This window comes from Plectropomus leopardus, chromosome 13 (assembly GCF_026936395.1).
Source record: "Plectropomus leopardus strain MGB_pleo_1.0 chromosome 13, ASM2693639v1, whole genome shotgun sequence".
In the NCBI taxonomy this organism is placed as follows: Eukaryota; Metazoa; Chordata; class Actinopteri; order Perciformes; family Serranidae; genus Plectropomus; species Plectropomus leopardus.
Window position 1 is genome coordinate 12,161,138 of NC_142188.1, and position 15,060 is coordinate 12,176,197.

At 39.8% G+C, this 15,060-nt stretch overlaps 1 protein-coding gene across 1 annotated transcript in view; it reads left to right on the plus strand.

Moving 5' to 3' along the window:
• fmn2a (formin 2a) overlaps positions 1-15,060 on the plus strand; it is a 54,366-nt gene that overhangs the window by 32,223 nt on the left and 7,083 nt on the right. Inside the window, 6 exon segments of the mRNA XM_042501563.2 lie at positions 3,619-3,710; positions 3,807-3,936; positions 4,051-4,197; positions 4,854-4,913; positions 5,567-5,687; positions 9,424-9,516. Of these exon segments, the coding sequence (XP_042357497.2) occupies positions 3,619-3,710; positions 3,807-3,936; positions 4,051-4,197; positions 4,854-4,913; positions 5,567-5,687; positions 9,424-9,516 (643 nt within the window).

Below are 15,060 nucleotides of genomic sequence, written 5' to 3' on the forward strand. Positions count from 1 at the left end.
AGGTAAAGGTATAAAGTGAAAAGAAAATACTCAAGTAAAGTAGAATTACCTCAAATCTGTACTTGAGTAAATGTACTTAGTTACATTCCACCACTGCTGTAGGCACACAGGGACAGAAACACACACACACTCGGGCGGGGACAGAGTCGCTCAGTCTATGAGCTGCGGATTATGGCCACTCCTGTTCTTTGAACAATAAGCCACCGCCGTTAAAGGGGTCACAGTGATAGTGGGACACCACTCCCTCCCCTTTAATATCACAAGCCATAATCTGGGTCCAGACTGACTGTCTGAAGTTCAGACTTCTTTCAGCTGACGGTAGCTAAATGTCATGGGGGTCATAGTCCCTCCTACGAACTTTTACACTACAAATAATCTCCTCATGCTAGTTTGTTTTTCCACACCAAAGCCTTGTGATGTCTAAATATATTTCACATGTTTATAACATGATGCAATTTGTCATTTGGACACTATTCTTTGGCAGCTCAATGTACAAATAATCTCATAAATGTTGTTCCATTGAAAATTGAGTGACATAAATAGTGATTAAGCCCTGGCTGGCTCTGTTTAGTACCGCACTAGAAACCTGGCTAATGAATACCACTTGGCTACCGCTAGAATTCTGGCATCGCAAATATCATCCTACTTTCCTTTGCATTTGGTATTCCACATGGGACTGTATTTCTCATGCTAACAACCACTGCAACATGCCCTAGCAATTCAGAGATCACACGCTAATGCCTACTTGTCCCCAATTACACCAAACACTGCTGGGCTCCGCTGCTGCCCTTTGAAAAGGATCTGCTTTGTATTAAATATATTTACACTTGAAAACATCTCGAGAGAAGGCGAAGGAGAGCTTGCCCTCGTCGACAGAAGGCAGCGGTGTGTAGAATACTAATCGGGCCCTCAGTGCGTTTGATGCTGGTGTTTGATGTTTTCCAAGGATCCATGCAGAGGCCAAACCCCAGAGAGAAAGATGGAGGGAAACAGAGGGAGAGACCAGACTGCTGAGATGCAGACTTCAGGGGTCTTTGGGCTCTGGAGGGACCAGGAGAGAGTTTACATTTTCTTCTTGGGGATGGTTTCATTGTTTTGCCCATCTGCGTCAGCCACATTAACATCTATTGTCTTAGCCTGTTGTGAAATGAAGGGGCATTTCTGGACTGCCTTTTTTTATACCACCTTGTATAAAACTGTGGTCCAGAGCCTGACAGCAGGATAATAGTCAGGAATGTAGTCTGGCTGAAGGCAAGTCTTTAGCCTTTATGAAGCTTGCACTGTATAGACAGTCATACGGTTGAGTTTAAGCACAAAACGGCAGAATTCCTTTACGCTTGAGTTAAAGTTTGTCCACATAAAGAAATGTAGACCTAAGCTGACAAAACAAACCCACCTCCAGAGTTTTTGATCACATCATATGATCTTTTTGTTTGCCAGTTGTAATGAAATTGTTGATGTTCAAATTTCCGAAAGTTCTCAAAAGTTGAGGATCAACATTCATTCCTGACCTTGAAAAAAAAGAATTGACAAAACATCGCCTCAACTTCCATTTAGCAAGAGTTAAATTGCTGTTGATCATATCACACGATCTTAATCACCAGAAAATGTTTATCTCTACTTTCTATGTATTATTCTGTTTGATCTGCTTTGCGTGACACCAGTGACTCAGTGCTTCTAATGATGGAAGTAACCTCCAGTGTATTCAGTTTATTAATTTAACAGTAAAAACTGAATTACAATTCTGTGGAGTTGCATGTAAACAACTTTTGCAAAAGTACACAGAGAAAGGTGTTACACATCAATTTTTGCCCCACATTTTCATTGTCCTTTCCATTTATGTTGATAAATCCAAATTTGTTTTGCTTGTTGTGTTTCTCACCAATATAAAATAGTTTTGTTTTTTTTTTTTATTTCTTCTTTCACATGTTTTTGCATTTTGTTCCTAAAAGTGACACTGCTACGTAGTGGAAACACACATTCAACCTACCTACTACTACCTACTATAGTAGCAGTTGTGTTTTCGGAGGTCTGTGGTGACTTTCCCAGGCAAACAGACGTCACACATTTTATGCCAACCAGCCAGAATGAAAGGATGGAGAGATTTATGTCTTCATTTTACATTACATTTGTTTAAGTTTTTTTGTCTTTTCATGTTTGGCACTGTTTTTTGGGGTTTTTTTCTCAATGTTCTGATGTTTTCTTCTGATACTATGTATGTTAACACACAAATTTAAGCAATATCTTCAAAATGTTGATAAAACACAGTTGTGCGATGACTGTGATTCCTCTGAATGAGGTTATGCGTCTTCCTCTCTCGCGATAACATTCCAAGAAGCATGGCGATGGATGTTCCAAACATCAACAGGTTACTTCTATTGCAGTCTCTGCACTAGCCGTCATTATTTCCAGTCGAAGGTGACTTAAGTATGTTATGTGAGCAATAATGGAATGGCAAGCCCCTTATACGTGGGAGCGGCCACGTAAAAGGTGTAGATTTCTGGGTGATAGTCCACGATTTCACAGAGGAATTGTTGATTACAGAGTACAGGGTTAAACACCTGAAATACCACCTCATGTGAGCGTAAAAACGTTTTTGGGATAAATGGGAGTTGTTTTAAAAATTGACATGTTTCCATTAGGTATATTTTATATTCATAATTTCAATTTGCGCAATTTGAGGGTTAATGGAAAACTGTCTAGTTTGGAATTAAGAGTGCTCTTTGAAGAAAAGTTTCTGGAGTGGATGCTTAAGATAAAAAAGAAACTCGGCATTAAGAGGAAAAAATTGAGCATAGCGTTAGTTCAGGCACTGCTGCAAGCACTGCCATTGTTGATATCAGTTGATATCATGCAAGCCTCATCAGCTGATCTCCAGCTGATTCACCTCTAAGCATCTGATTCGCTAACTCACTTGCGCCACCTTATTTAAGCTGCTCTAGCCTGCCTGCTGCCTCCTACTTGTGCCGTTCTGACTTGATCTATGACGTTTTGTCATTGACGCCTGCTCTGTGGGGGTTTTGCTCTATTCTTTTATGTGCTGCTGCGCTGCCGCTCTCCCTGCCTCAGGAACGTGTGCTGTTCCTGTTTTACGCTTCCACATAAGCACGTGGAAGGGCAGGGGGTCCCCAGAACAGAGCCATGCTGCCAAATATTAATAATTGCAATAAGCTAAATCTAAAAGCTGCTAAGAAGTGTTTTTCTTGACTAAGTGGTCCTGACTGAATTAAAGTCAAAATATTTACATGGAAAGACTTGAAAAGAGTGCTCCTGGTGGTGGAGGAGATGTTGCAGGCATACGTCATATGTATGTCAGCAGTGTTTCTGTTATTACTCTCACCGCCAGAGTTGTGTTCAGCACTCCAGCTTTAAAGGCTCAATTCAGTTCTTTATACTGTAGTTTGGTCAGCTACACTTAAACTTAGTTTCAGGTTTTGATTTAAGTCAAGAAAATCCTTTCTCAACATAAGACTTTGTTGTTCATTACATTCATTTATATATTTGCATTACAGACACATTTTAACAATATCCTGCACTCTAAGTATCTTTGGGTTTCACATGACTATACTGTATAAAATACATTCCAATCTTATCTCAATCTACATTTTCCTTTGACAGAGAGCTCAAAATGATGAGATGGATGGCATTAACAAGCATATTAAATCATCCAAAGACAAGGAGGATGCCAAGCCACTGGACAAGCCTGAACAGTAAGAAACAAACCTTCCGTCTGCACCAAATTCATTACATGAGAGGTGTGTCATGAAACAGATGTGTTATGGTGACTGATCTTGTGCCTTCATCAGGTTTCTATTCCAGTTATCCCAAATCCCCAACTTCTCTGAACGAGTGTTCTGCATCCTGTTTCAGTCGACTTTCCATGAATGTATCACCTCGATCCACCGCAAAATCGAAATCCTTCAGAAAGTCTGCAAGGTGAGCCACTGGCCCTCTTCTTGCTTCATTTTCCTCTCTGTCACTCAATTTAACCTCCATGTCCTCATCTTGTGTGTGCGTGCGTGTGTGCGTGTGTGTATGTGTGTGCACCAGACTCTCCAGGGTGGTAAGTGTGTATTGCAGGTGCTTGGCCTGGTACTTGCTTTCGGCAACTTCATGAACGGAGGTAATCGGTCTCGAGGGCAGGCCGACGGCTTCACCTTGGACATTCTGCCAAAACTGAAGGACGTTAAGAGCAGTGTGAGTCTGTGTGTTACGGGGGTAAAAGCAAACATCACACACCGTACAAGAGCAGACACTCAACCAGGTGTTACTCACACACAAACAGGAGACTTAAATACCTAACAGAGACAAGCCGATGTTATTTATGAGCTCCCACAGAAAACTTTTTAATCTGTAATTCGCATTAGAAAAAAAGGGTTGTGGGAAAATGGTAACTCTAAATGTCAATCTGGTCTCAGTTTTACTTTTTTAGTTTTTCATCTATGGTGGAGCCCAGAGCTGAGAGTCCAGGAGTTGAAAGGGACCGTCACTGCTGCCAAACATACGGACCATAGCTGTGCAGATTTAGAGGAGAGGCCTTTCTGTTTACTGTTCTTATTCAATATCTCAACGGGCTCAGCGTGCCCTTGGCACTGCCATATAAGGACACAGTGGTTTGTGTTTTTGTGGTGGTGGAGTGGGTAAGGTATCCATAAAGAACATCAAACTTTCCACCAACTCTGAGTTATGACAGCCAGCCCAGCACAGTTATGTTTTGTTGTATTGCTCATCCAATTCCATGATTTATCCCCAACTTCTGCGACCGCTGTCTCAAATTAAAACGTCCTGCTCCAAAATGATTAAATTAATAAATAAAGGGATTTATTTATTTGGATCTTTTTTCTTTCTTTCAGGATAACTCCCAGAGTCTTTTGTCCTACATTGTTGCTTACTATCTAAGGCACTTTGATGAGGTATGTTTTGGTTCCTGTTTATTTGAATCACTTTTCTGTTTTAGTCTGATTTGCTTAGAAATCCTTCCAGAGCTCTCTTTTCATCTCCTCTCTTGCCAGAGGATACCGTGGCTTATCCTTTATCAAATTATTTATTTTCTCTTTCCTCATTTACGGCAGAAACAAATCTCTCTCCTTCCTTGGCCCTCGCTCTTCTAGTTCTCTTTCTGTCTTTCACTCTTCATCTCCCGCTCCGGCTCTGTTTTGGTCTGGGTTCATTCAAACCTGCAGTCTGTTCACTGGCACAGCATCCAAAGGAGCGCTAGTGTAAATAATTAGGTTCTCCAGATGAGATGAACTCAGTAGAGTGCTGCTTGCCAAAATCAACCTGCATGACATGGCTCTAGCACTCATAATGGCCTTGTAGTAACTCTGATGGGGAGAATTGCAGCGTGTTCTCTGCGCCAAGCTTAATGGTCATTATCTGCTGTAGTTTTAGCCATATCTTCTCTGGGATGTTTGTATTGCTGATAAGAACATGTAGAGCTCTGAAGACATTTATTTCAATCTTGCCTGATGTGTACAGTAGAGAGGCCCTCTGCCATTTGAGGAAGATTGACTTTGACACTGGTGTGTGTGTGTTTTGTGCATGAATGTGTTTTGTGCTTCACCAGGATGCTGGCCGAGAGACGTGTGTCTACTCTCTGCCCGAGCCGCAGGACCTTTTCCAGGCCTCCCAGATGAAGTTTGACGACTTTCAAAGAGATCTGCGCAAGCTGAAGAAAGACCTCAATGGTATGATTGGTCTTCAGCCTACATTTCACAATTTTCTCTATATGAGCACACCCAAAACTTTTAAAGGTCCTGTGCGTGGGATTTACGGGGGTATATTAACAGAAATGGAATATAATATAATAAGAATGTTTTCTTTAGTGTACAAACTTAAGAATTGTTGCGTTTTCGTTACCTTAGAATGAGAAGTTTAAATCTACAAAAGGAGGGGCCCTCCTCCTTAGAGTCCACCATTTTGCATCTCTACATTTCTACAGTAGCCCAGAGCAGACACACAGAACAAGGGCCATTCGCTATTTGTGTTTTAGTGTTTTCGCATCAGTTACAAAAATTTAGTCTAGTTTAGTTTAGTTTATTTTGGCTATTGTCCAGCTTATACAACTCACAATACACAGTAGAAAAAAGAAATAATAATAATAATAATAATAATCAGTCATTACTTTATGGAGCAGTGACAAACCAAAGTAAGTTTTGCTAACTGAAAAGTTGTGAGCTGAAGCCATTTATTTATTATTATTTAATAATATTAATAATAATAAAAGCATTTGAGCCTTTAATTTTTATATGCTGTATCATTTTTTTACTTCGTGTGCTTTGTGTCAGCAGCCTATTCGCAACCCCCAATGAAAAAATATTGCTTTATTACGAGTTTTTTACCAGATTAAATCATAGGGTGCATTTCTTTTGGAGAGGAGGAGAACAAATAATTTGGCTCCCAGTAAAAATCTCCTGAATGTCTGCAATCTTAAGTTTAAAAAAAAAAAAAGGTGAGCCCGCGCTGACAGGTGCTGAGCTCAGCAGCCTTTCTCCGAAGAGCGAACAGTGTCAGAGAAAAACTAATTTGTAAATTAAACTTCTTTATTCAGTGTTTTACTGGATTTAAGTGGTTTGTTTAGGGAAGGAGGAGACCTCTGTTGATAATTCTGCCACTGGTAAAAAAAAACTCCTTAACAATGAACACTGAAGGAATTCTAACCAGAGGTTTCAGCTGGTCGCAATCTTCAGTCCTCACTGTTAAATGCCATTAAATTCCCCCTAAATCTGACACACTGCTCCTTTAAACTGCATTTTTACAAGAAGCTTACCAGGTAGTAAGCTTGTCCATTTCATCTCCAGCTAATTATGGCAGGTGTCATACCATGTTTATGATATAATCACATGGAAATTTATGTAGCGGTAGATTATGTATTAATCCATGCACATATCTCATAGCACAATGGAAAATTATTTTGCAAACCTGACCAGCTATGGTCATGTGTGGATGGTAGAGGCGGGTCAACAGAGAGATAGCATCTGTTTGTTGTACAGACGAGCAAACCAGAAGCAGATGTGACTTGTCAGATGTAGACTCCTGTTGGACCTGGCATGCCTTTACTGTCCTCATGAAATAGGGATCAAAATAAAGAGTGGGGCAAGGTCAGGGAACTTCCACTACCTGTGTGCACTATCAAAGGTTCAGCAGCTATTCAGTGAACTGGAGGAGGATCTCCTGGAGCTCTGAATCGCCTCACACTGCAAGCTGACAACCTACAACAAGATGGCTGTTTTAAAGAGAATTTCAGAATACTCCTGCATGTCTCTGTGCTTGCTGAGCACTTTGCACAGTGGGTTTTTAAATATGATTCATGGGTGGACTGATTTGGTTAATGGCTGACTTTCTGACCCTTTCATTCATTCAATTTTTTTCCCATTTTCATTCATCAGTCAGTCACTTCCTGAGTTCATACACGTGATTAATCTATTACATAACTTTCCATGAATGCGCACTTTTCACCAACCAGCTTTTTTAAGATATGGCTGCATCATTGTTATTGGTAAAACTTCTTATCATCAACATTTTGTTCCCACTAACTAACAACTTTAAAGGGAAAAACACTTTTTGTGGGTTTTACAAGCAAAGAGTTTCCATTGAAAAGTGATTACAATTATGTAATCCCTCATTGAAATCGAAACACAATAAAACTAGAGCCACATGTTGAGAGTCTTACTTCATGTTGCATTTGGGATTAAAGAACATATATTATGTAAATGTAGGGCTGTCAAACAATTATTTTTTTTACATTGCAATTAATTGCAGAATTTCAGTTGCCAATTTGGATTTATCGTAGTTTTAATCACATGTTTTCAATTGAGTTTTGCTTTACATAACAGTTATGAACTCCATATTGACAAGGTAAAGCAATTCTTACCAGATTGTCTTAATTAGGAATTAAATGGCAGCAAAAAACTGCATAAGACTAGTATAAAGTGGCCATGTCTGTAAAGGAGAGACTCATGGTTACCCAGAGAACCCATTTTATGTTCAGATATCTTGAAGTCAAAGGCCAAGGGACCTCTGTGAAACGACCATGATGTTTTTCCATCGCTAAAACTTTGCCTTACTTTGCCTTACTTTGAAGTGTTACTTAGCCATGACATGGTTGATACCACCAGATTTCTTAGATCTTCTAGTTTCATATGATACCAGTACCATCAAGCTTTAAAAGCTCTAAAATTCAGCCTGGTACAGCATCTTAAAGACAGAAATGTCAACTGGTGATTAATGCGATTAAAAAGAAATACATTTTAAAAATGATGTCATTTAAGGACCTTAATTGCATTTCAATTAACACATTAATACTGATAGCCCTAAAATTAAGCAAACATATATAAGATTCTTGCAAAAAAAAAAAAGGGGGTTAAGAATGAATAAGTTATTGCATATCAAGATGTCAGGAAAAAAGTATGGAAATTGGATTACGCTAAACATGCCAAACTGATTGAGTAAAAAGAGTCCTAATGAATGAGTCAGTTGGGAAATACTCCCTTTCATTACTCCGTCTCAAGTCACTCAGCACTTGGAACACCTTCCAAGGACTCAAGTGCCTACAGGTGGTAAAAAACGACAAATGTGTATTTTTTGTGCAAACACATGTGTGCACATGTGTGTACCTGTGTGCTTGCTGCTTGATCGACAATTCCCTGAACCTGGTCTGTTCTCTATCATGTTTTATGCATCTTTGCTGCTAAACCAATCAGGTACCTGATCTGTGCTGCCAAATATTGTTTTTCCTCTCTACTATAATGATTCTTTAGGCTGTTCATTATTTGCAATTCATAAAGATGGAGTTGCTGGCAAGGGAAATGGACTTGCGTCTGCTCCGACCCCAGTGGCAGTGGCACATGCTGACTGTACATAAATACATCATCACATGCTATACCTGCAGACCTCTTCATTACCAAGCGGAGCCAGCTGAGCGCTCTAACAGACGCGGGCTTCGATGACAGTTCCCAGAGGGGGGTTCCGATAGGTAGGCGGCGCAGAAATGGCCTTGGCTGGCCCGAAGGACATCAGTAAGCAACACAGTGGAGAGAGCTCGCTGTGTACCTTTTGGTTGAGGCACCATATGGTGTATGAATTACCACATGCCCAGTCTCGACCTCCCCATTCCCTTAAGCGCCTCATGGCCTCTCCACCTCTGAGGCATTTAAGCGGAGTTTGTGTATCCGTTATGTTTGCAGATAGAGCGTGACGATAAGTTCCTCCCGGGATCAGAGCATAGGCCTTCCTGGTTCCTCTGGGTGCCTTATTAGTTATTATGGGTCATTATGTCTTTGCCGACACTTATTCAGCAGAAATTCAGCAGAGATTTATCAAAAACAGGTTCAACAAGGCATAGAACACTGTTCAGTTTGTAATTGCAACACAAATGCTGGATACTTTCTTCCCTCTCATCATGATTATCTCTTGTTGTTCCAGCATGCTCAGCTGAGACGGAGAAAGTGTGCAAGTTTTCCTCTGAAGAGAATCTGCAACCCTTTAAGGACAAGATGGATGAATTTCTCAGCCAAGGTGACTCTGTTTTCCAAATCAATCAAAGCTGATGATTGATTAGACTTTCATCAGTTTCATGAAAGGATATTCTGTATTTCTCTTCTTGCCAACAAATCCCACAAAAAGAACAAAACCAACAATCAAATGATCCTACTCACAAGTGTTGTCAGTGTAGTCAAAGCTTAATACTCTTTGCAATAGTTGTCCAGAAACTATTAAAAATTTATGAGTGATCCTCACCGTTACATTGGATAACATGTTTCATTACACTGAAAAAGGCACTGCAGTGTATTTTGAGTCCTATACACACTCTTCTATTTACTTCTATCCAAGTATTATTTGCCAAAAAACTGAAATGTCAAGTTTTAAGAGAAATTATTTAACATTTTCTTGCCTCTGTGCTGGTGACAGCCATGACAGGAGGCATAAACACCTTGAGGAGGTTTCTTCAAATTTCGGACTGAACTGATTAGAATTTCGTGAACAAAGGTCAATTTCACTGTGACCTCACAGAACACTTTTTTTTTGCAGAGTTCATAAGCTAATTATTGCAAAATTTCATACAAATATCCAACAGCATAAAATTAAAAAGCAATGATTTTTTATATCCAAAAGGTCAAAGGTCAGCTTCATACCCCAGGAATGGAAGGGGAGACATTTGATTGGATGCTGAATTGGTGACGCTAATCTTAGGTGCCCACCTTGTGTGGTGGTTGTATAGATCTTCTGTGCTGCCGGGTTGAAGATGTTTGTGAAGCATCCACGTCTTGGAAATTGTAGCTTCTGTCAAGCAATGTACATATTTGAAGCATTGTCTGGTTTCATGACTATGACATTGTGTTCTGTCCTGTTCCTCTTGTAGTCAAACACAAGCTCATTGGTTCTGCAGATATTTTGCTTAGATGTAACCAGCATCTTGCCTGGTTGGCAAAGTCAGACAGAATGGCAGGGTGGTAAAACGAAACATGCATAACGATATATTGTGATGGTGATGCGATTATTTACAGTGAAGCATATTAAATGAAACTATTTTGTGTTTTATAATTGTATGTAATTATTCAAGAGATGTGCAGTAATTGTCCAGATCGCAAAGGAGCTACATAACAACCGCTTGTCAATTTTGTTGCAGCAGACAGGAAAAGTTGAAATACTTTTTTATGGAACAGCAACGTCGTCTACCATTACCATTGCTGCTACTCTTTGCTGGCCTCACCTAATTTTACCGTCCTGCTCTCGTCCACTAAAATGATTCCCAGTTTGGAACCATTTGCTAGGGGCTGAGCACCACAAACCAGATGGGGAAGTTGGAAAATATTGATAATCTGACTAATAATTTGGTCATTTTTGGTCATTTCATGATAATAAAATATGGATTTATGGCTAGTACTATCCATTAAATATGATGTAACAGGTGATAGTCAGACTGTTTTGAACAAATGGTTTACTCATCTGTGTTACCATCAGGAGTTAAAACTTAAAGAAGCAAATAATTCCCCTTGATTCAAAAAGTATTCCGCACTGGTGCACCCATGGCATATCTGAGCTGAAAGTGCATCTGCAGTGCGAGAGTACGTGCAGCAGCTCATCAGTCAGAATGATGTAAGTCTTCTATGTCTGCAGACACATTTCCAAATCTGTTTCATGCCATTTTCTGGTTGATACACTCTCACACACAAGGGTTCACAAGTGTTGTTTCCATAGGGATGTGTGTTTGTACCACAGTGTATTAAATAACTCACAGCTATTGTTTGAAGTATTTCTATCTGCTTTTAGGGATTATGACTGCACTTGGTAGCTGGTTCTCTTATCTCAATCTCTACCTTTATATAAAACAGAGAACACCTTGCTCTGGCTCAAAGGCAGATTCTGGATGGCCTAAAATGAACCTGGCATGCAGTCTGTTAAAATGACTGTGGAGAACAGAGCTGGGGGCCTGAGAGGCTGGAAATAAAACTGACTTGTTCAGTGCCTGATCCATTTCACTTAGTGCTCTTGACATCATGACATGTTTTTGTCATATATTTGGTCAGTTTTCTGCGGATTTTTCCTCAGTTCCTTGTCTTCTTTATTTGTCCACTTTGTCTGCTGTCCTACTCTAATAACAATGTTTTTTTTTCTCTCAGAGGAATGAGAGATTTGAAGAACCCTGTTGCCTCCTTGACCTCTTTTCTCTTTCCATCACTCCTTCACTCTATTAGGAAATCAAATAAACCTTCACGCAGAGGTGTTTACTAAGAGGGCTGTTAAAATGATGGTGATGAATTGATTATAGATGATGAGCTTCCTCTGCCATTGCCCTTCTCATTCCAACAACAGTCCCAGCCATGCTAATGACTCGCTGTACACACAGCTACAGCACTTTGAGCTAAATGCTAATGCAACATTTTCACAATGACAATGCCAACATGCTGATGTTAAGCAGATATAGTGTTTGCAGTGCTCATTTTAGTCCAGTGTGTTACCACACCAACATTTGTTAATTAGCACTAAACACAAAGTACAGCTAAGGTTAATGGCAATGTTCCTCACGTACTTAAATATAACTGAAGCAACCAGCTTGGTGACGGAGCTAGATGAAAAGTCAGATTCAGCCAGAGTTCATTTTGAGGGGAACAGGAATGTTTGTAACAAATTTTGTGGCATTCTATCCCATAGCTGTTGAGCTATTTCACACAAAACATAGACTGACCGTTTAGAAGCCTCCAGTTTGATGTTTTGTCAGTTACCATCATGATTTTTTTTCAGGGAGCCAAGTGACCATATTTGGACATATTTGGAGAAGAAAGGCTTGGATCTATCATGGTGATGGCTTATCAATTACAAGACAGACATGCCCAAAAGCAGACCCTGCTTTATCGTCTATTTTACCTTTAATTGGACTTTAATGTATAAAATGAATATCATGCTGTATTGAAGAACACCATAAAATCATTAGGGAAATGTTTACTGAGTTAATAAAACCAGTGAGGAAGAAGGTCATTTTCACATAGACTTCTATGGCTTCTTTTTGCATCCAGTGGAGTCACCCTCCTGCTGGCAAGTAAAAAAGAATTCAGGTTTAAGGCACCTCTGCATTGACTTCCCCTTTCAGTCTCAAAGATATAAACCCTTGACCATAAAAATAATGGACCTAGTCACTGTAATGTCACAAGTTGTTTTGGGTTTGGACATTTTAAAGTCTGAGGTTTGGAATGATGGCCGTTGTCATCTTGGATTTTTGGGGTGACCAAATTTGGACATCACTGCATCTTTTTGACATCATATTGACATTTAGTGTCAGTTGATAGGCTCAGGCAATGTCTTGCAGGCAGCCTGTCACTCTAAGCAACCATGCCCTTTATTATGAGTAAATTTAAGCCTTAATAAAATAAAAACTTACCCTCCATACAGTAGTCATGAATGCTGAAATCAGCAAGACCAATACCCTTTTTGTGCCAGGCTGTAAACATGTTTATTTCTGCTGGTAAAGTTGGGCATTTTAACATGGGGGTCTATGGGGATTGACTGGCTTCTGGAACCAGCCTACCACAAATGTATAGATGCTGGATGAAAGGTTTTGTGCCAAGCTTTCAAGTAGATGTTGAGATACTTAACTGGATAAATGAAAGCTGTGACACACTCTAGATGCTACATGAAAAATAATTATCATCAAAGTCATAAGGATTCATCACCTGGGGCACAGTAGATGTCTTTACCAAATTTCATTGCAATACATCCTGCGGTTGCAGAGATATTTCAGTCTGAACCAAAGTGATTGACTGACGGACTGACACTGCCATCCCTATAGTGTCATGCCTCTAGGATTTTAAATTCTGAATCAGGCTAAGAGCTACTTCTACATTTTTGTTCTATATATTGTTACAATAAAATCTTGTTTATCCGTCATGTCCGCCAGATGTCACACAGACATACTTTTTTCCCCTCCATAATCTGACATCTACAACAATATTGGGATATTGCGTTCCACTTCAAAGGTGTAAGACTTAGTTTGTTATGCTTGTTTTAACATAACAAGCCAAATGTCATTCTTTATGTAGCATTGGCTTTGACCTTGGCTACATTCAGTTGGCTGTGACCAATCTTTGTGAAGGACCCTGGCTCACAGGCCTCTCTTCCAACTGCTTTTGTATTCAGATGAGAGTATAATATATAGCATATGTTCTTCAGCGGTAATGTTCACTGTCCATTTTAAAGGAAGTCTGCAGATGAAAGCATCTCTCCCCATTTCCACCCCTCTCTTTTCCTTTCTCCCTGTGTTTGAGAGAAATATGGGAGCTCTCTCTTTGATGCAAATGACGAGGTTTTTCCTCTGAGAGCAGAATGTAAGCACCGTAACATGGACATGTGACTCAGAAGGCTCCAGACGGGATTCTTGGGGTTCCTCCACTGCGGTGGTGAAAAAAAGAACAACAGCCAAATGTCTTATTTTCGTTATTTCTGTAATTTCTAAAAAGCCTGGGGTTAAACTGTTTCTGGCTCCACAGTTTAAACCGCTTTTGTTTATTTTCTGACCATGAAACTAACCACAGAATAACAGTGGGAGCGGACTTGTTGGAGCTGGGCTGTTTGGTCTAGCTCGATTTTCCCCGCTCGCTTCACAAATTCTCATGCATGCAGGCCTTTGATGGAGTCACTGTGACTAGCAAGAGAGCACTGGCCATGTGATAATCTGTTTCTGATGGACATAAAGATTTGTAAAGACTGATGTCTCCTTTTTCTACCAGCTACAACTCTGCCACCGTTACATCATGTTGGCAGATTATGGTTAAAACCAACATATATACCACGTTATGATAAAATCACACATTAAACAGACATGTTGATCTAGATCATGTTGAGCCACAGGATGTGATAAAAGAACTAACATCTTTAAATAATATTCATGGAAATGTCTTTTTTAAAAAAAACTGATTTATCAGTTCAGTCATCATCTACCACCACACCTAGTAGGGAAAATGCCAGTATGACTGTGTTGTGAATGAAAGCTGTAACACTGCAGGGACAGACACGGAAAAGGCTTAAGTTGATGTGGCAAAAGGCGCTTCCATGTGTAGTTAGCAGTAACAAGAATACACTGATGATGTATTCCGCTACTTGTTTACAGTTTAGCATTTACCTCAAAAACTTGACTTGTCTCTCAAACATGTTGAATATTATTGCAATATAGGAACATTAGCAAAAGACAAAAGCATCTCCTTGTCTGACATGTTCCTAAAGATAATAAGAGACGTTTTTACAACACGGTCTCACTCCCAGCTACTCAAATACTGACACTTGTCCAAGGGCCCCTGGTATCATATTACAATGCACAGAGACACCCTTTAGTGGCAGTATGAGACCAGGGGGCAGCAACCACTACTGCTGTAGTATAAAAAGCTAGAATGTCTTCAGGAGGTGGGTGGGTGCAGAGGTGAATAGGTCAAACAAACTTTCATCCATGAGACTGTTATTTCTGTCCATATGAAATCATAACTAATCTGGATTATTAGCAATGCAGTGTAGAATACTATGCTAGTGACGTATGTCACATGGTGTAAATGATCTTACATTATGTAAGTAGCA